At 35.0% G+C, this 23017-nt stretch overlaps 1 protein-coding gene across 1 annotated transcript in view; it reads right to left on the bottom strand.

Moving 5' to 3' along the window:
- Window positions 1–23017, bottom strand: part of UNC79 (unc-79 homolog, NALCN channel complex subunit) — a 1772232-nt gene that overhangs the window by 1578128 nt on the left and 171087 nt on the right. The window contains exon 7 of the mRNA XM_044074575.1: window positions 15955–16019. Coding sequence (XP_043930510.1) covers window positions 15955–16019 — 65 coding nt within the window. The remainder of the gene's footprint in view (window positions 1–15954; window positions 16020–23017) is intronic.

The following is a 23017-nucleotide window of genomic DNA, read 5'->3' as shown; positions in this document are numbered from 1 at the left end:
TTACTGTATTGGGTACAAATGATTTTGGTGCTTTATTTGTGCACACAGCATCCTCAACCTATGGAAGGCAGTATTTACTTGCTATGCTGTTAATTGCTACCCTGTTAACAGTGATAATAAGTGCTCATGCTAGTTCAGCTTTCCTGACTGTTGAAAGTGGAGAGCGGTTCTGATATGAATTACCATTTATGGGACTAGCTGCTCTGTTGTGGGTCAGAGTACTGTTGGTGTTACATGTTAACATTCATGCGAATGGACCTCAGTGGGAATGGGTTTTATGATGTGCCACAAAGGCTTGGTACTCAGCAATGGCACTGGCATGAATGAACCTGTGTAGTACTGACTGCAATAATGTACATACACGTTTGTTGTAGTGCTATACTCTGTGACCAGGCTGTTAACTGCCATATAAATATACCTGTTGCAGCAGAGTACAGAAACCAGAAAGGTTTGTGATGTGCCCAAGAGTTAATACACTGCAACTGAAAATCCTTGATGCCTCAGGACGACGATATGTACTTGGGTGCCACAGTGGTACTGTATGATGTTATGACCTATACATTTCTTTGGCAAGAGTGCAATATGGCTTCTTTGTGTACAATATTCAAATGTATGACAGCAATGCCTTCATCCTATGGCAAAGGTATCAGCAGTCATTGGGTTGGTGAAAGGCCATTCTTGCAACAGACTGTTTGGTGATGCCTATCATTATAAGTGGTCTCTGCACAAGTGTGAGGACCTGGTTGCCTGGGGAAGTCAGTGAGTTGAGATCATTGTACTTGGGCCATCCACTTAGTTCCTACATGTGGCATCTGACATGCAGTATCGCGGAAATGATTGCTGCAATGAGACCTAGAGCTTATAGGAGAACCCATACTGATGGCACAGGCAGAGATAACAGATTCTGTATTACCTTTACAATGTCTTGGATCCTTTCAGATGGTAGAAATGCTGTGAGGAAAGGGTGTCAATTGGGCAGTCTGTTAAGGGAAAACTGTCTAGCTATATGATGTCTTTTTCTTCTATTTACAGCGATTCTCAAGGAGTACAGTATCTGAAGCAGAGTATTTCAGTGTTTCAGCAAAAAGTTGTTTTGTTAGCAGAGCCAAGAGTCAGTCAACAAAAGAGGAAGAAATCTTGCATCCCCATGGCATAAGGTGCATTCCAATGGTGAACATAAATTTGGTGAACACCTTATAGATTGTGGTGATTCAAGACCAGAACTAGTACTGATGGACTCATATATTTTTTCTAATCTTATTTTAATTAAGAAAACAAAATACACTTTTAACAAGAACCAACAGACCAATTAACAGGATAATACTTTAAACAATATTAACAAAATTAAACAACAATTAACAGAAGGCCCAAAATTAATTACATAAATAATCTGAAATTCTCTAAATTATCAGCAATACACAGTCCTTTGAGTCTATTTATCTGCTTCTTTTCCCTTCATGTGTAGTAAAAGTTGCAAATTTGAGTTTGAAAAGAGAATCTATTAGCAAAACTAAATCAGCAAATATAAGAGGGGTAGTCAATTTATACATTTAGGTTATACATTTTTGGTAAATATCAAAAGTAAGTTAAGTAGCCAAGTATGAAAAGTCCCAGAATGGAGTGAGGATGTATCCCCCAAGTAAATAATTCACCTTTGTACGATGAATCTTATTTGGCCATAGAACATCCTATATTGCCCAAAACATTTCCTTAAATTTATCTAAACATGGGCATCCCCAAAATATGTCCAACCCGTCTCTCAATTCCCCTGTATACCAAATCCAGCAACATGAAGAAATATTAGAATATAATCTAGAAAGCCTTGTGAGCATTTAAAAATATTTAAACTGGCATTGCCATCTAAAGAATCTGAATTTCCTTCATCTTGTGGCATACCTTGATATTAACAGGACCTTCTCCCATTGATTTTCATTCATTCGCATCCCTAGTAACTATTCCCATGGCAGTTTATGTTTACCTAGATTATTCTCCTAAGGATTGATTAGTATTTTATATAAGAAGCGTATTGCTCCTTTTTAATAAGGAATTTCACATCTAGAATCTAGAACTCAAATGCCCCTTCTAGGTTTATCAGACTCTACTACGTCTAGTAGTTAATTTAGTATATAATTTATATATGTGTCATATATAAATCCCTACTTTGCTCCCTGAGGCCATGATATGCATAAAGGAGTCCTGAGACAATGGAAATTCCTCTTCAGTTAAGTGCTCCCAATAAACCAGTACATTGTTAAGGATGCTGTTCACTTTATAGGACCAGATCCCCCAGTTATTAATGTTTCTAATTAAGAACTTATTTATCAAACTATTAGTAGAGGTGGTATTAAATCCTTCAAGGGGATTCTTAACTAATACAACCACAACTGTTGAAAGAGGTTTAAATTGCAAATCTTGTTTAAAAAAAGCATATCAAAAAGATGTGGCCTTTGTTTGTGGGGAGGGACCAAAGATGTTATAACATATGGCTTATTTGCCCATGTTTATAAATCTTTAAATGTTTTCAGACTAGCTGCCAGTGCTTAAATTTCCAAATCTGGCAGGTCATGACCCCCCTTATCAGAGGGCAGTAAATTATGATTCGATCTCAAACAACGATTCTCATCTGCCCACAGAAAAGGTCTAAAGTTATATTTAACTGCTTTCCAAAATTGTTTAGGCGCAGGTAAAGGGAGTGCTTGTGAAGCATAAATAATTAATGCTAAGACACAACAGGCCACAGCAGTGACTTTTTGCATCATATCCATACCAAATAGCCTCCAATTATCTGGCCCTGGCATTCTCATCTCCTGGTGCATATTGGTTCTTTGAATTTATCTGATGAAATTCTGGTATTGTTGGCAGGACGAAATCCTGTACTACTGGTTTTAAGGATAATTTTCTAAATAAACCTGCATTTTCTACATCCAGCTGCCTATTTGTTTTTTGATTGATTTTGCTGTCTTTTGCTGTTGCTGGTTTATTTAAAACTAATTAACAATAACTGATCTACATTCAGATCCAATGAACCTTCTAACTGTAATTTCGATGGCAGGTAGGTGAGCCACCTCTTGAAGTTGACCAACAGAAACCAGTTCAAGTTTGCTATTAAAACATCAGCAGTAAATAGTAATTTTGTACAGAAAAAAAAATAGAACCACATTTTTCTAATGCCCCACTCCTTCTTAGAGTATTTAATTATTTAAACTTCATTGAGAAATCTCAAGGCAAGATACAAATGTTATGCATATGAAGGCAAGCAGGTAAATAGCAAAAAAGTTAGAGCATCACTTGTACATGATAGCAGACTGAGCTGTAGCATCTGCTGCCTTCTGACAGTCTGCAAGACTTTTTTAAATACAGAAGGGATCCAGTGATCTCCTAGGCGCGAGTTTCTCTTTGTTACTGGAAGGATCCAATGATTCCATATGCATATCTATAGTGGGGTCTCAAGACAAATGGCTTCTTCTGACATGCAAGACATATAACTAGTAGAAATTCCACCCATCTCTGACAAGTCTCAACAGAACAGCCTTGTTCAATAAACACTGTAGTTCCATTAATAGCTAATGACTTTCCTGGCTAACAGATTTTGCCCAAAACCTTTTCTTTGACAATGTAGCTGAGAAATCTGAAGCCAGTCAGGCAGGGGCTGTGCAGTCTAACTGAATATGGAAGGAGAACCCTATGCACTTGCTCACTGTTAATGTCCTGTTGAGAGATTTCTGTCCATTCAGTTTGTTTGGATGCTATGAAAGTCAAGCAATCACAACCCTCTGTTGTCTCTGGTACCCCAAACAGGCCAAGGTTTTTCCTCTGAATTCTGTCCTCCAAATCAATCACTTTACTTTCTAGGAAGTCGTTGTTTGCCTCCACTTGCTGAAGGCACTGCGGTAGGTTCTTGATGTCCGAAGCTTGTGCTGCAGTTGATCACCTTGCTTCGCAATGGCCACTTCTGGATCCAGGAATCAGTCCTGGAAAAGTAGTCAAGCAGGGAATCGTTTATCTTCCGTACTTACAATATTTAGTTTTATCAGTATTTTCCATTTATTTGGTATGAAAACACACCACTTCTAGATTCTCTGATCCACCAGTTTCCTTGGCCATTCCAGCATATGGTCATGCAGAGGAAAACTGAACAGATTTAGACTTTGCCCTGGAAAGGTTATGAGTCATACATGCTTCCAAATGTAAAACATCAACTATAAAACAAAAAAACACTTGATAATGATAATTAAAATTGAAAAATAGGAAATAATTCTCATTTTTAAATTATTTAAGTTACAGGGGAGTGGAGCTAAAGACTACAGATGACTACATGCTGCAATATCACTGGAACTCCTTCCAATGGGCTCATATTTTCAAGTGAAGAAATCTCTCATTGTCCAGCTATTGTGATATAATAACAGTTATCCTTATAATCTAAAGGGCACAAATGATCTCTCCATAAACATGAGAGAATAGACTTAAGAGTGACTCTTTGGGAATGTACTGATTTATATCACTTAAGTCGTCAATGTGTCAAAGGTTCCTTTTTTACTTTGGTACTAAAAATATTGTGAGATAGAATTTGAACTTTTTCTCTTCTTTAAGGATTACTTAGATGACTGTTTTTTTTTTTTTGTTTTTTTTTTATTTCAAGCAGCTTCTGCACGTCCTTTCTTGCCAACATCTGCTGATTGGATGGGACATCAGGTAAAGATTGATACAGGACAGCAGGACAGAAAAGCTTAGAGATAGCATGCACATTTTGCACCATCTCTCTTATCTTTTATGAGGGTTTTATCACTAGAACAAGTGATGGGAAAGTCTTTCTCTAAATGCCTCCTGGGAGAGGCAGAAACATGGGGAGACTGTAGAAGTATGAACTTCCCTGTAGTGGCCACAGCCTCCTCCAAATTGCCTACCACCTCAGCATCTGGGACAGTGACCCTTCTGAAAGTAGATGGGGGTTCTTTCCTCCAACTTCTTGTTTACTAAAACCAGCATCCTCAAAAATGTGTGTTATATGGGATGGATTCCAATCACTACAGCTGAAATGGTCCGACTTTTGTGCTGCATCTTCTTCAGAAGACGATCAACATGTGACTCAAACTGAACTGGACCTTTAGAAGGTGTAAATATTAATGCCACATTCATGTTTTAAACAAAAGTTATGAGGTATAGACAGAAGTAGCTACAAATACGGTACCAATTTCAACTGCGTGTGCAGCACCTTCCATGATAAATACCATGAGGTCCAAATCTGAGAAGCGTAACTGATGCGATGATGACATTTCAATCTCGTCTTGCAAGGATGCATAACGCAAACTACTAGCCACAGGTTGCAGCTCATTGGATACATTTTGCTGAAAATCCAACAGGGGGTTTATATAATTCAGCATACTCACGGTCAAAGTGGATGACATGAGCACTCACGTCCAGGTGTAATCATTGCTATTCACTCTTTATTTGAAGAATAGACTTTGGCTTCTTGAGACAGAGGTTTCTGCATCAGTGCAATTACTGAAATTATTACAGCTAGCCTGGAAGTCTCAGCTCAGATACTACATTTCTAGCTCCTTGAGTGGCCAGGATCGCTGCTTCCAGGTTTGATCACACACAACTAGCAGTCTCTTCTATGATAAGAAAATGCACTCTGCAGCCAAGTCTCCACTCACTGAGTCATATGGAGAATTTCTCGAAACCCGGATTTTCATCTGGTGAATACCGTGGTGAGTTAACTGATATTGGATGACAAGCCATCCATCAGTAGCCCTCCTTTCCTCCAAGAGCACAACCTCATTTTGAGGACTGCAATGAAAAGTCTTAATCTGAAATCTCAGTTATGCTGCTTGTTGAGACATTCACTGGACTTCTGCAGTGCTGCTGGATAAAATCCAAAAGGTATAGATAAGTAAAGGAGTTCCTTTATTCTCTCAAATGGTGATTTAATTGTTTACAGGCAGACTTTTAAGGCTGAGGGTTATGGCACAGCTAACTAGATATAAACCCTCATATGAATTTTTGCCACAGATATTTGTACTATAGAAAGTCAGAATGATTGCACTGAGGATGGTAACTGCATGTCCTGACATGATGGCTGATATGGCTTGTAGGGCAGAAGGCTGTTAAGCTGAAAAGGTGGAGGGGGCAATAACAGTTTTGCTGGTGCTGGCTAAATTGATGCTTGAAAAAGCAGCATAAAGTGAATTAATGGCAGACATAGCGGTGCAAGATTAGTAAAATGTTCTAAGGGGGCCAATGTCACTGAAGTGCAATGAGCTCTTATTAGATAAATTGGTCCATGTGGGCCTGGAAGGGGTTCTACTGCAGCATGCTGGGCTGAAGGAGAGTGGAACCAATGTATGATGGACTGGCTGAGGTAACACCATCATCTTCAGTACTGGCAGTGATATATCTGATGCTGGTATAAAAGCTAGTGGTATGATAAATGCCTGCTGGAGTGACAACAGAAGGGTTGATGGCTGAGCTGACAGCAGTGGGACAACATTTGCGGTGCTGCTAGAAGAAAAAAACAATGTCGGTATAAGTGACATGCATTTCTCAACATCAGACAAATTTGCATTGCAGGGCTGATAGCAATTTAGCTGAAAGAGGTCAGTCTCTAGAAACTAAAAAAAGTGATGGCTAGTATGCCATAACTATTGACAGGGACAGAATTGTACTTTCACCCCAAATTAAACTAATGCAGCCAGGGCAGAACACAGATGTGCAGTGCCTTGCAGCCACAAATCTTGTAGGCCAGGGTTGTGAGAGTCTAGTGGAGTTTAATTTTTAGAGCTCTTCAGTGCAACAGCTAACTGGTCATAGTCCATATCAGGAAACCCTGGTAACAACTGTGCAGAATTTGAATTATTAAAACATTTTAAGGAGCTTCTTTTGTTGTACAGTTCACAGAGATATGGGAAAGTGGTTTGCTTCAATGATTGTGGGTGCATGTGTTGCTAACTGTGCTGCTGTTAAGTGTGGGGTTGTTTGCACATACTCTTGTCTGGCTCGATCTGTTCCTCCCATTTAGTCACAACATCAGCAGAATCCCTGTGTTTAGATGATTTTTCTACATTGGACATTATTGGTATACAGACCTGGATTTAGGTCCCTGGTTCTAGTATTGATGGAGATGCAGGATTTGCAGAGAAACAAGAGGTTCAGGAAAAAGAGATCTCCCCTCACAAGTCTAGAAGACAGTGAATAAAATAATAAAGCTTCTAGCACCTCTTTGTAGCTCAGGGTCTTTAGGCCTGTGAACTTGTTGGTTAGGAACCTTTTGTGTCTTTGCAATTGTTTGATATGTTTAGTGAGATACATCCCAAAGCAGACATTGTATTCAATAACTGGCCAGATCACTGCTGAGTTAGCCAAAGGTTTTGGCTCTCCACATGGAGCTTTGAGAAGTAAATACCAAAATGGAAATATAATTTATGAGGTCAATTATGATATATTCCATGGCTTTGCAGATGAGCCTCGTAAGGCTGACACAGGTTTGTAATTATTCAGGTTGTTTGTAAGGCTACCTTTACGAAGGGATATCAGCACTGAAGTTCGCTGCTCAACAGGTATAAAACCAGTAGCTAAAAAAACTTAGGTTAAACAATTTAAGGACTGTGCCTGCAAGGAAATGTTCAACACTACTATTTAAACAGCCATATATATTGTCAGGTCCTATGGAGGAAGTATTTTTGGTCTTAGCACTTTCAGTAAATGATCATTAAAAATAATGGAGGAATAAGGAATTCAGATATAATGGGACTTGGCAATGAAGTCTCAGGAATAAAATTGGTGCTAAATTTGTTTGCAAAGATATGGAAAATTTTATTAGAGTCATAATAGTAAACATCATTAAGAACAGGTCCAGATCAATATAGAGCATTGCTTTTTATTTTTTTAACATAGCTAAAGAAGGATTTGTAATTATTTTTTGCTTCAGAGGGCAGCCTAAGTTCATGGGCTCCTTTAGTGGACCTGACAGCGTTCTTCAGTCTTTTTGTAATTCTTTTGATATCATCCTTGAAAAGAATATGTTTGAAAATACTAAATAATTTAAGGAGTTGCTTTATTTTGATGTACATCTTTTTTTAAGATGGTTGACCAGCAGGGCAATTTGTTTTTGAATTTCCCATGATACTTGTCTCTGGTAGAGGCTGCTAGCTCTATGCATATCCTAAACGGCTGTAAAATTGTATAGTGAAGCTTGCTGCTGTATTAAGGTGTGGATATGTGCAGTCAAAAGTAAATTTTAATATTTCATTACAGAGAAGTTTGTGTTTGCCATGTTTGTACACCTTAAAGTCAGTGGAATTTGCTATAGGAGCTTTTGTGAGTTTAAAGGTCACAAGTTTATGGTCAGACTTGTAGTGCAAGAGGCAGATATATTTGATGAGGTCACTTCTTGCACTACTCAAGAGAATGCATCTAAGTATGTTTAGGCATATGCTGCATTGGAGAAGGTTTCTTAAAGTCACCCAAAATAAAGACGTTTTTGCTAATAGTGAGACTGTTTAGAACACTGATACAAAAAAATACATTGCAACATAATGTAGTAGCTTCACAAGAAAATGCCTGATAGGTAGGAAAAGCAGTCATTGGTAGGGAAATGCAGCAATCCTGCAATCCTGAACTTAGAAAATATTAAATGGTGCCTCTGATACAGGGAGAACAGAACCTTTTTATATGGGAAAAATGCATGGATACAGATTGCTTACTGTTCCTTTAAAGCAAGATACTTGCAGCTCAGGTTATAAATGCCAGCTGTGCTCCTGCACTTTTCTAAATAGAAACACGAATACTTGTGTGCATATGTATATACATATATATATATATATATATATATATATATATATATATATATATATATATATATATATATATATATATATATATACACACACATATATATATATATATATATATACATATATATATATATATATATATATACATACACACACACACACATATATATATATATATATATATATATATATATATACACACACACACACACACACACATATATATATATATATATATATATATATACACATACACACACATATATATATATATATATATATATATATATATATATATATATATATATATGTGTATATACACACACACACACACACACACACACACATATATATATATATATATATTTATACACATACACACACACACACACACACACACATATAGATATATATATATATATATATATATATATATATATATATATATATATATACACACACACACATATTTATATTTATATATATATATATATATATATATATATATATATATATATATATATATTTATATAAAAGCACTTTACTATCTCGAAATGCTGAAATCTTGAATTTCAGTATCTCGAGATGAAAGTGCCGAAAGTGCAGTTGAGCGAAACTGCACTTGATCGAATTAAGTCTTGAATTCGCGGTTGTGGTAGTGGTGCATGGGATTTGATGTGTTTGTAAGGTGTGGTGTGCTGTGGGATATGATTTGTCTGCTGTTGTGTGGATATATGTGGATATTCAGATATGTGCTGTTTTGTTAAGGGATTTGGGTAGGGATTTAAGTGTATGTGAGTGTGTTGGGAAGTTTTAGGTGTAGGTTAGGGTCGGTAGGTTAGAGTGTGAGTGTGTATGTGTTGAGAGTGGTGGTGTTTGTATGTATGTGGTGTGTGTGTCTCTGCAAGGGGAATATAGAGTATGTAGTGGTGGGTTTAGTGTCCTTGTCTTTTTAGAGCAACCTCGGAGTTAGTATATATAAATAGCGGGGGTGCAGGGGGGTTTGCCCCCCTGCCTATATGCAGGGTAGGTGTGTGTATTTGTGTTGTGTTTGTGTGTGTTTTGTTGTAGTGTGGGGTGGAAGGTGTACGTATGTTTGTTTGTGTGGTCGAGGGTGTATTTATAAGTCGCAATTTTAAATTTCCCGCTTTTGAGGTTTCGATATTGTGACTGTTCATCTTTATAGTCTCAAGATACTGAAATTCAAGATTTCAGTATTATGAGATTATAAAGTGAATATATATATATATATATATATATATATATATATATATATCTATCTATATCTATATATATATATATATATATATATATATATATATATATATATATAAATATATATAGAGAGAGAGAGAGAGACTCAAAGATTCATAGGTTAATACTCTCCTGATCTGGTCAACTATTTGTAGCCTGTCCAGAATTTACCAAGACATGAATTCATACTAGACCCCATTGGGATGAAGTATATTTTGCTTAGCTTTGACATCTTTTCATAAAGTTTTGAGGTGGCACACCAGAGGTGCACTTATTATTGCTCATCCAGTTATTGGTGTTATATTTAAGAAGGGTCAAGGAGCTACTCTGCTTTACATTCAAGGGGAGTTTATTCCATAAAAGAGGGATTCTCTGTGATATCTATCTTGCCAGCAGGCCCCGTTTATGTTTAGGTGGAAGTTTGGATCTTCTGATCCAGTGTTTATGGTCTTATAAATTCTGTGGCTATGTAGGAATTCATATAGGTCTCTATCATTTGAGGTTCTTTATGCTAGAGAGAGGTCACCCTCAGAAATCAATAGGAATGGAAAAGGGACACAGTGTTTTAAAGTAGTCATGGTAATTCAAGTAGGACATGCTCCAAATAACTTTGTAATGAAACACAGTGCTATCTCAAACTGAGTCAAATGCCTAGACAAGTATGTACAAAAGGGGACATTAGGCTCTAGTCTAATAAGGAGAGGAGTAGATGGGAATGATGATTTCTTTAGATCTAGAAGATATACATCCAGGATTAGTCTGGCTGTATAAAAGCATTTCATAAGAACAGTAGACACATAGTGGTCAAATGATAGTCTAAGACAGTCTCCAAGTCAAAACTGACTCTGTCATTTGAATGGGTGGTATCACCTATGTGATAGCTGTGGGTCCCCTTCAGATTGTCATAACCCCATATAATCAAAGACCATATCATCGAGACTACAATATTGAAAACCCATTTCAGCAATCCACCAGAGCAACAAAGATCTCAGTGTAAGTAACCAATCATCCAAAAAACAGCAAAACCAAAACTGCACCATCCCTAACCTATCCAGGTGGGGGCTACGCCACCCACACCCCAGAAGTAGACCCGATAGGAGGATGGGTGCATATATTTTCTAAAGGACACAATGCTTCATTTCTTGGAATTTAATTTCAGCTCATAGTCTAAGCACCACTTGTTAATGTCTGTTAGGTCCAATTGGAGAATTTAAAGGTCAGCTGGAGAATTTATGACAGCTCTGAGTTTGCAATCATTAGCAATCTTCATCGGACACAGGCCTTTGGTATAAACCTTAATATCAGAGAAGTACATACCAAAGAGGAGTTGTCCAGGACAGATCTCTGAGGGATACCACTGGTAACTACTTAATGGATACTGTCTGTGAACCAGTTTGCTATCCACTGGGTAATACAGGGGGTTACTTTTTATTGGATTAGTTTATCAATAATGCCAGAATGTGGAATGGTATCAAAGGTCTTTGCCAAGTTTAGACATACAGTGTGGACTGATCTGCCTGAGTCTAATGCCTTGGTGACTTGTTTAAAAACGTCTAAAAGGTTTAGGAAGCAGGACTGGCCTTTAATAAACCAAAACTGATTTGGATCAAGGATTTGAAGAATGCTTATAGCCTTGTTAATAGGTTCCATAATGATGTGCTACACTGTCTTACAGATAAGGCTGGTGAGACTCATGTATCTATAGCTAACCAGATCAGTAGTGGGTCCCTCTTTATGGAGTGGAAAGACTACAGCAGATCTCCACATCTCTGGCACTAATCCAGTGGAGAGGCTGAAACTGAGTAGATTTAGTATCTGTTCTAGCAGACAATGTTTGGTGCTGGGAAGAAGACAGCCTGGCTAATAATCCAGGCTCGTGGAGCTTGGCCTTGGAGAGAGCAGTCAGGATATGCTTCTTGGAGATCAGGGTGGATGATGTGGGCATGTTAATGTGCCGTGGAAAGTTTGGGAGAGATAGGGAAGTAAAGTTCGAGTTGAATTTGTTCTCTAGTGTGAAAGCTATTCAGGAGATGAGCATGTAGTATTATTTTATATTAACTACGAGCATTACTGAGTATTATTTCTAAGGTTTCTGACGTAGTTGAAGATGGTTTTGTGGTTATCCTTCATATGGGTGGTAATTCTCAATTCATGCTTGCTTTTGGTGGAATTGATTTTGTTTATAAGTTCTTTGTTGATCTTTTTGAGTTCCCTCTGGATGATGAGCTCTTAAGTTTGCTCTTACTGGCTATGAGTTTCTTCCACTTATTTTATTGTTTATTTATACTGGGATTATATCATATAGGTTGGTCCTTGAATTTAGCACTGCATTCATGCTCTATGAGTGAAGCCTCAATGAAAGCTTGGAGGTGTGAATAGATGTTATTCTTGAATATAGCAGCTTGCAAGGATGGGTCATTGATCTGAGGACAGTGTTTGAATTTCATCAGGTCATCAGTTAGCTGGAGTAGATTTGGAGTAGTCATTAAAGACAGAGGGTTTTTAAGGTAAGAAGGGCCACTTAAAGTAAGTGTTACTGCAGAGTGGTCAGACTGTGGGTTGGTATAATGGTTAAGGTGTTTGACTCACAGACACAAGGTACAGTGTTTGATTCTCACCTTTGAGAAGGAAATTGGTTAGGCTTAGAAAGGCATATTAAGAAAGCTAGCCTAGTAATTATTCCAGTGATAGGTGCTAAGCATATAGGAACTATACTTGTGAGAACCGGGTCCAATATTTTTGAGTCACTTCTTGGGATTTGAACTAGATAGTGTATGGAGTTATTTTTAATGAAGCCCAGAAATCATTTAGCATACTTATTTGTGGTGATGTAGGTTTTGTAGTTAATGGGGGTCAGTTGAAGTCATCCTAAAGATAGTGTGTGTTTCAATAGGAAAGATGTCAACTTGTTTAGATATGTTTCATGGGTTGATGGTATCATGGGGGGGTTACAGTGTGGTGCTGGGTTTTGTATATTGTGAAAAAATATATGGAGGAGTTCATTGTCCTGCACTAAGAGTCTAAAAGTGATTTTTTTAGGAATGCAGACACATCCTGTCCAGTTACACTGCTGCATTTAGTGTTTGGTCTAAAGAAGTGGTAGGCACTATAATCCTGCACTGTGGGGAGTACATCTACTGTTCTGAGACCATGTTTCAGCAGCTATGTATACATCTATACTTTCAAGGGCTAGAAGTACCTGTAAAGAGTACAACTTTTTGTTAAGACTTCTACCATTGATCAGTACTACCTTTATATGAATTGATTATGGTTGGCTGTGTACTTAATTTGTGGAGACTGACTTTGTTCAAAAAGGTACTATGGAGGAAGAAAAACTTTTTTCCAGTATATGGAAGCCATGAGGAGAGAGATGCAGGCCATCCACAGCAATGCAGATGGTGTTGTTCAGATATCTGCTCCTAGAATGACATCAGTAGCTAAACCAGTAATTAAAGTCAATTATCATCTGCTTGTATTGAGTCATTATTCTTGGTGATGGCAGGATACTAATCCATACTAGTTTCACACCTGTTTCAGATGTATATTCAGAGAGGTACATCACGTCCTTCTTCATATGATCCAAGGAGGTAAGTCCCATGTCATTCACTCCTACTTGTGCAATAACCAGATCATACATGTATTTGGGATGAAGGCAGTGACCTAGCAGAAGTTACGAATGACCAAGTTGTTGCCAGAAGTACTAGCTTCTTCTTGCCGCCTTAAGGGCTGCTGCATACTACTTGAGGGACCCATTTTTATAGCTGTGCTTTCTGTACTGTCAGTGCATGCTGCATGTTGGTTATGACTTGTGGATGGTAGACAGTGTTCAGGACAGACATGTGAGCATTTAGGCTAATGCCTAGACTTCATAGTTTTAGAAAGAATGGATTAGAATTTATTTAATGACATAAGCATAAGACAGTTGTGTTTTGATGGTCTGTGGATGTTACACTGGTGTAGGTGGGGTAAAACAGTGGTTTGATTACTGCATGTACCTGACAGGAACAAAGATACCTCCAGTTTTGTTAAGTTTTCACCTCTCCTAGACAGAGTCCTTTAGATTAAGTATGAGCACATCTTCAGTGTGCATTTGGCAGTTCTTATGTTGCCTTAGGATTCTAAATGCTATAGGCCCAACAATAGAAAGAGCATTAATCTGTTGTCTCTCCATGAAGACCAATGCTGCTGTATGATACAGTTTAAGAGAAAGTAAAGAGTGGCTGAGGAAATATTACAGAGAGAGAAGTTTGCTGTATGGATAATATGTGCAAAACAGGTCCAGGCAGAACAGCAGAGCTGTTACATGCACTGCACATGTCAACACAGCTAAGAAGAGGATAGCAACATAAGTCATTTAGACACACCATAAGTAGTTTACTAATCACAAAAGTTGGAAGAAGGATATTTTTAGTACTACAAAGGAGAGACAATTTACTTACGTGTACTACCCAGTATGGAACTACAACTACCATGATTCTGCATTTGGTGCAGCTCTGTGCAGTAAGTATTAAACAAAAAAAAACAAAAGAGGCCAAAGAAAAAACAAGGGATATCTAAAGTCCACATGCTCTGAACTGCCCAAGACCAACGGTCATTAGTCTAAAGACTTGCAACAATTAGTCTCACTCTTACTTCGATCGATCACTACGTAAATATAAAAAGGCCATTACGCCAGGCCCAGCAGATGTACTCAAAGCAGAAAATAAAATACAAAAGTAGTACTAGGCAATGCAGAAAACAGTTCTACATGGCTGTATCAGTCATCAATTAGGCAATGCAAGTGCAGATGTACACAAGGTAAATAGATTCATAAAATCCTGCCTTGTTCTCTGGTTTTAAAATCCAGCAGGTAATCAAATAATGAGTGCACAAGGCCCACTAATGTTGCAGTGTGGTACTCCCTAGTGATTGCTGTGGGCTATGTGGAGCTGCAGTTTTGTTGCAGTCTGGGAGGATAATACATAACAGATACTGCTTCACCAACAGGTTAGTGTGCTGATTTAAAGGGCCTTTCAATTGTGGGGTATACATTACTGTCCTACTGTGTGTACTATATAACATCTACCCTTCCAAGATGTGTGCCTTAACAGACATCCTTCAGGTGCCCAAGGACCATAAGTGAGATCCTGGGAATGCCAAGAATTGAAGTATGAATAGGGGGTTATATATTAATATTCCCTTTACTTTTAGGTACATTTTCTTTGGGTTAGTATATACATGGATATGTAACTAACATATCAAGGAGGATTTATCAGAAATGTCACAGCAAGGTTCAGAATTCACTATTTTTGTCAGAATCATAGTTTATTCTTAAAATATGAGGATATGCAGTATCGGATCTTGCATTTTGAGTAGGGAGAGGGCATCCTTGACCCCCTCATTCCTGAGCATCTTTCTTCCAGTGGTGCTAAGTGGGAGACGTGATAGGAGCGTTGCACAGTGCTGACATTTGTTGCATTGTTCACGTTGTTCTTTCACTCATTAAACCCAGCTGAGAGCTGCACTCTCCTGATGCAGAATGTTATGACCATGAAAGTGGCATGTGGGTCACATTCTAACCTATGCATTTGTGCAGACCAGAAGGTGACTTATGTCTCTCTTTGCCTGTCTTAATACAGCGAAGGATTGTTCCATTAATATTTCTTTACAGAGTAGAGGACTGCAGATTTGTTCTGAAAATGTAATTTAATTAATGATAAAAATAAACCAGATACAGATACTTTACTTAACTGTAAAAATCTTAGAATAAAATTTTTAATATTTAATATTGAAGGAGGTAGAACTGTCATTGCTACAATGTGCTGCAAAAAAGAAAAAAAGACAAAAGAGGCAGTTGCTCAAGTTAACTTCTGCTGTACATCGATCTAAACTAAAATCAGGTCAAGTATAAATTTTAATATAACAGTACCTTGACAGCTGGCTTGTTTATTGCATTGTGGCACTCGATGTGTTGGCAATGGATTGGATTCCATGCTATGAAAAAAAATGTCAGGAGAGATGTATTAATTTACATGAGAGACATTTAAATTTTTATATAAAAATAACTTACAGGCTTGTAGGCCCAGATTCCAAAAGACTTGCTCTCAGTGTGAGTGACTTATTTTGGTCTAAGGCATATCTATAAACAGGCTTATACCAGGGCCTTGATTCCAAATAACACTCTCTCAGCCTGCTCCTAGCAAAAGTGGTCACTTACACTGAGACCAAGACTTTTGGAAATCAGGCCCATAGTGTTAGCATCATACCAGCATATTGTATAAAATCCACTATAATGTTTTTATTTCTTCTACAGATTGGTGTGATACAGTATAGCAAAAATATTATTTTTACTGGCTTGTACTTTTAGTATTATATTATTCCTCATTATTTTAATACTTATCTTGTATCATATGAAAACAGTATTATTACAAGGAATACTGGTTGAAAACTGTAGTATGCAAGATGGTTTACTATCAAAATGTGGAAAATCAAAAACTTTTCCATTTTTTGATCTAATTCGTTAACTGAATTTGGTAATACAGAATTAACAAACTGTCAGAAATGGTAACCATGGAATCGACATTCGAACACTGGAAGTTCCAGTGTTGAAATTCCATGTCCAAGTAATGTTTTGCTGCACCCCCACACCCCTTGCATATTATATATTCCAACTCTGAGATCGCACTACAGTAAACAAAAGGGTAAATTTCCCGATCCCCATGTTATCAGAACATTGATCCCACATTAGCTAATGCACACAACCATTCGCTAATGAGAATTCAAACATTTCTGGATAGGCATTATGGAAAGTGGAAAATACACATTCGGCCATCCCAGTTTCACATAAGTCCCCGTCCACATTTTGAGAGTAAACCATGCAAGATGTGTATCACTATAGCATATCTTTAACAGAGTCTATCGCTACAAGTTATAGCAGTAAGGAATAACATAATTTCTTGTTTCTAAAATGAAAATGTATCATCAGCTTGAATGAAGTGATTTAAAGGACCACTATGGGCAGAAACTGAAAAAAAAAACATTATTATCTTGTCACAAAGGTCTATACAATCTGTCTGCAGCACAATAAGTGGTTATTTTCATTTTTATCTCTAACTCTGAATGGGATTTCAAAGAACATCTTTAATGTCATGTAACACAATACCAACATCCAAAATGCTGAGAACATAAACAAAATACAACCAAAAACATCAAAAACAGATCTTTGCAGTTGACTACCCCCCACCTTCCTAATGATATATACTAACTTCAAGATTCAGCTTGGGCAAATTCCCCAATCCTTGCTGTATTGTGATCTCCCACAGTTGGTTTTCTGTTCACTACTATGCTACAGCAGTTTCAATTTCAAAATTTTTTTTTAAAAACAAGTTTATTGTTTTAACATACAAAATAAATATCATAACAATTTTATACAAGCAATTAAAACAGAAATAGTTATAACATTCAATAAAATAACCAAAGTATTTACAGAGACATCCACTACAAATCAAATCAATTGATTAAACTATAATATCTTACTATTGAAACTAAGATTTTTTTAACAGGTTTTGTAAAGTATCCCATATAATATAATAAGATGTTTTTCTAGTAGTTCTTGATTTTATTGTCATCAATTCCATAAGACACACTTCTGTCATAACATTTTTAAATTCATTAAATGAAGGAGGGGAATCTGAAATCCAATTTCTGGTTATTATTTTTCTAGCCACTGCTAGAATAGACCATAATAAGGCAAGTTTAACTTTTTTAACACTTTTAGGAACAGGAGTGTTAAATAATATAAGTGATTTAGAAACAATGAAATTATCTGTGAAAAGGGACTGCAAAAAATCATTGATTAACTTCCAATATTCCTTCAATTTTATACAGTCATAAAACATATGTGCCCAATCAGCATTTATTTCTACATTACATCTTTTACATAAGTTGTCTTTATTATTTATTTTATTCATTATTAAAGGTGTATAGAAAGATCTATGCAAAAATTTCCAAGTAAATAGTCTCCAATTAATGGAAGAAGTAGTTTTATAAGCAGATTCCAATATATATTGTTTATCTTGTTGTTGTGGTGATTCCCCATTAATGGAAATGAAATAATTCCAATAGGTATCTGAACTGTAATGAGTTTCTTCTCTGATAATTTTATGTATGTGTGAGAGCTTACCTTTATCAGAAACTCTATGTTGTAAATTTAATATCAAGTAATCAATCAGTATTGGAACAGATTCTTTAACTATTAAAGACATTAAATCAATTTTATTAATAAGATGTCTAAAAGTCTGAATTTCTAACCAACATGTTTCTCTCAAACCAAATTCTTGCTTTAAGAAGTCTAAATTTTTTACTTTATTATAAGACAGCAACTGATACCAGTACTTTAGATCATTCTCTGCGACTAAAAGAGTTCTTTCAGAGGTGGTTGACAAAAGCATACCTTGTATATACATTATAGGGAATAGAATAAAATTCCATTCCTTATACTTAGGATGCATGAATATAAAATTACGATAACTGATAATAATGTTTAATGGGTAACTAACTATATATTTTGGTGTAATAGATGAAGTACAAAATTCTTTTAGTAACCATAACATGGGGTTATTTACAATAATATTTTTATGCATTAAAGAGATTTTCATGAAGTGAATGCTAATTAGTTCCCAATAATCTTTCCATCTTGCAACATATGACTGATCTATTAACAAAGTAATAACTTTTATAATAGTGGATATAGTATATAAATTAAAGTCTGGAAATGAAATGCCCCCTTGAGACCAGCTATTAGTATGTTTCTTTAATGCAATTCTAGGTCTATTAGGTGCCCATAAGAAATTTAACATTAATGAATTCAATTTCTTAATAATTATTTTTGTAGGTGGGAGAATTATTGATTGTATTAAATATAATATCTTAGGGAATATTATCATTTTAATAATAGTGAGTCTCTCTTCCATGGTAAAAAACATACTATTCCAGCTATTGAAAAGATTTTGTATATTAAAAAGACAGTTACTATAATTATTATGTATAATAGATTTAATATCTTTAGTTAATATTATACCTAAGTAAGTTATCTGAGCTGAGTTGGGTATATATTTGCTAAAATCATTAATGAGGACATTTTTTCGTGTGTATATTGGTAATATTTTAGTTTTTTCTTCACTGAATATTAAACCAGAGATATTTTTAAAATCCATCATTTTATCAAATAAGGACTGCATAGAAGAGTTAGATCCTGCTGATGTAATTAGAACATCATCTGCAAAAAGTTGAATTTTAGATATTGTATTTTCATCTATATCAAATCCTTCTTTATCAGTACTGTTTCTAATCAAATTAGCCCAAGGCTCCATTATTAAAGTAAATAATAGTGGAGAGAGTAGACACCCTTGTTTTGTACCTTTTAAAATGGGTATTTTTTGTGAGACATATGTTCCTATCTTAATGTAAGTCAATGCTCCTTTATATAGATGTTCAATTAGATTTACAAATGCATCAGAGAAGTTTGTGCACTTCAGTAAGATAAACAAGTAGTCCCAACTTACTGAATCAAATGCTGAATTTATATTGAGACTAATAAGTGTTAAATCTTTCTTTTTCCTATTTGCAAAATCAATTAACGTTAAAGTTCTCCTTATATTATCAAAAGTATTTCTATTTACAATAAAGCCTGTCTGGTCTATATCTATTATGCCTGGGATGATTGTCTTTAATCTATCAGCAAAAATACTCATAAACATTTTATAGTCAACATTAAGTAATGAAATAGGTCTATATGAAGTGCATCTGGTTGGGTCTTTATTGGGTTTTAAAATTGGTGAAATAAATGTGTATTGCCAAGATGGGGGAGTTATTAACTAATTTTGGGCCAAAATAAAAACCTTATGTATTAATGAGTAAGTACTTTTGGGAAAAATTTTATAGATCTCTGGTATAATACCATCATTACCTGGTGCTTTGTTTGATTTAAGTTTGTTTATTTGTGTAATAACCTCTGTATATGAAATATTTTTATCCATTAATTTAGTCTGTTGTTTGTTAAGTTTTTTGTTCATGTTTGTAGTTATAAATTTCTTTATTTTATCTTTAGGATCCATGTTAATGTTATTATGATTAATTTTGTGAAAGTGATTTCTAAATTCATCTAATATTTCTGGTAAACTAGAAACATTCTTCTTTTTCCTTGGAGAGAAAATTTCTTTGATATGATTTTGTTTATTCAACCTTTTTGTTTAATTTTTAAGTCTATGTAAGTATTTGGGACTTATTGAGTAAGACACAAACTTATATTTCTCTAATGTTATTTTAACTTTATGAGTTAAACTTTCTTTGTATTTCTCATTTAATTTATTTATTTCATCAATTACTTTTTTGTCCATAATATTTTCTTTATTATTATGTTTGTATGAGTCTAATTTGCTTTGAATATCTAGTAATTCCTTGTCCCAGGATTTCCTTTTATTATTATACCATCTAATACTTTGCCCATATAAATATGATTTTAAAGCATCCAAACATAAACAATGGAGACATCAGGTGTAGTGTTTAAGTCTAAGAAATTTTGCACTTCTGAAAGTATATAATCTTTATAGTCTTTTAGTTGAGTTAAGCATGCTGGTATTCTTTTGATCTGAACATTATAAGTACTTTTTATCATAAACTCAAAGACAATTGAATTATGATCTGATATAGGACACAAAATGATTTTAGAATCAATTAAGTCAGTTACCATCTGGTTAGAAATAAAGACTCTATCTATTCTTGAATAAGTTTTATATCTGTTAGAAAAAAAGTGTATGGTAATGATTTTGAATCTATCTGATTATTAATATCATTCAAATGATATAAATTAACAAAATCCTTTAAATGTTTTGCATTAGATGTAATTTTCCTTTTTCCTATAGTAGTAGTATCTTTTTCATGTAGGATACAATTAAAGTCACCTGCTAAAATAATATCTCCTATAGAAAATGATATGATCTTATTGAGATGGTGTTTCACTGTATTAATGCCAATTCCTGGTATCCAATATACATTGATTAATGTATATGTCTTTCCATTAATCTGTATTGTAACCATACAAAACATTCCTTTATCATCTTTATAAGATTTAATAGTTTTAGGTATGGGCATACTCTTATTCCATAAAATAGCCACTCCTCTTTTTTTCTGTGTGTGTTCTGAACTAACCAAGACTGTATATTTATTAGTGGCTAATTTATCAATATCCTTTTTCAGGAGATGTGTTTCTTGAAGGAATACTAAGTTGGCCCTATGCAAATTAATGTATCTCATTAAACTTGCCCTTTTACATGGGTTATTCAATCCATTAATGTTTAAAGAAATTCCTTTTAGAGAAATCATTTAGCTTTTATAAACATATAAAACATATAATCAGAACAACAATTAACAAAATAAGTGGTATTATGTCTCCTCCTTTAGGTATACCATTAATTATAGCTGTATTTATTGAAAATCTTATGGAATTTTGTATAAGTTTCACTTTTATTTGTAGTGACAATGAGTTTATAAAATGTGATGTGGATGTCGGAACTATATACAAACAACAATAAACAGGTGAAAACAATATTAGGAATAAACATTGCACCCAGCCTGGAGTTAAGAACTCCAACTTTGAGTAGCACATACCACTCAAGGTATCCCCCTATCCTAAGCAGCAGTACCTCAGCTGCCACCAAATTAATTCAATACTAACTATTATTAACTAAAGTTAACCTCATTTAATTAGATTATCTAGTATGACAAAGCTAAACAATTTATAAATCAGCTTCATATAAACAAATAAGAACATTTAGAAACGGCTCATATTACTATGTACATCTATTTTGTATAATACACTCATAATCAAAATAGCATTCTAACAATCATGATAATGGGAACAGAGAAGAGAGAGAGAGAAAGAAAGAGAGAGAGAGAAAAAAAAGGGCATATCTATATATTAGTTTATTAAAAGTTTGTAAGAATAAGTTCATATGTTCATTTGGATTCAATAACTTAGGCTATTATGGTTCAGACATTACATATATTAGGGTATTTCTACTTTCTGCCATAGAAATGCAGTTAACAGTTTTAAAAACTTTAAATTACTTGCACCAAAGCTTTCTTCTCATGCTTATTATTGCCAATTAAACAAAATATTTATACTCATACATAAGTTTAAAAATCATACTGCACAGCAATGTTAATTCCTAGTTATACATAAATCATTGTGATGAAAGACATCTGTATTTTATATATCTGAACTGCAGCTTTAAAACGTGTCACATGACAGTTTCTTCTAAGATATAATCATAATGATACTTGTGCTTGTCAATTAGTTAAGTCAAATGATTTATAACATTACATATGTTTAAATCATAAGTATTTATATACATTAATATGCTGCAGTCATGTAAGCTTTCAAAAAACGTGTATATGTGTTTTAACTTCTATGCCTTCTAAAATATCTCCCTTGTTTACTATGGCATACTGAATCATTTAAAATCATTATAACTTTTATATTTTATAAATTACATCTTAAATAAGTAAGTTGTTATAAAGAATAACTCACATTTAGATGTCATAAAGTTCGTTTTTCATCACAAAGTCGCATTTACAGCAGTTCTACTTCCTGAAACAGTGTTCTTCTTGAATCTGCGATGTGTCAGTGTGAAATCAGGGGTCAAAGTACAAAATGACTGCATTCAGCTTCTCTGCATGTATTCTGAGTGTTGAAGCTTTTAAAACGACTCGAGGGCACTATTCACAAGGTAACCCACATCCCAAATTGTCTCCCTTAACATTCTGGTGGGAATTTTAGTAAAAGCAAGTGACTGACATTCATTTTGTAATACAAATGAATCTAAACAGTGCAAAACCTTCGAAGTATTTTACAAGTCATTACAGTCTCTATGACAGTGGAACCAAGCCTACAGTTATTTAACATATTATACAACTTATTTTTATATGCCCCA

This window comes from Protopterus annectens, chromosome 6.part0 (assembly GCF_019279795.1).
Source record: "Protopterus annectens isolate FY-2018-M chromosome 6.part0, PAN1.0, whole genome shotgun sequence".
Lineage (NCBI taxonomy): Eukaryota > Metazoa > Chordata > Ceratodontiformes > Protopteridae > Protopterus > Protopterus annectens.
Note: the sequence above shows the minus strand (reverse complement) of the source record. Positions and strands in the feature narration are given on the sequence as shown.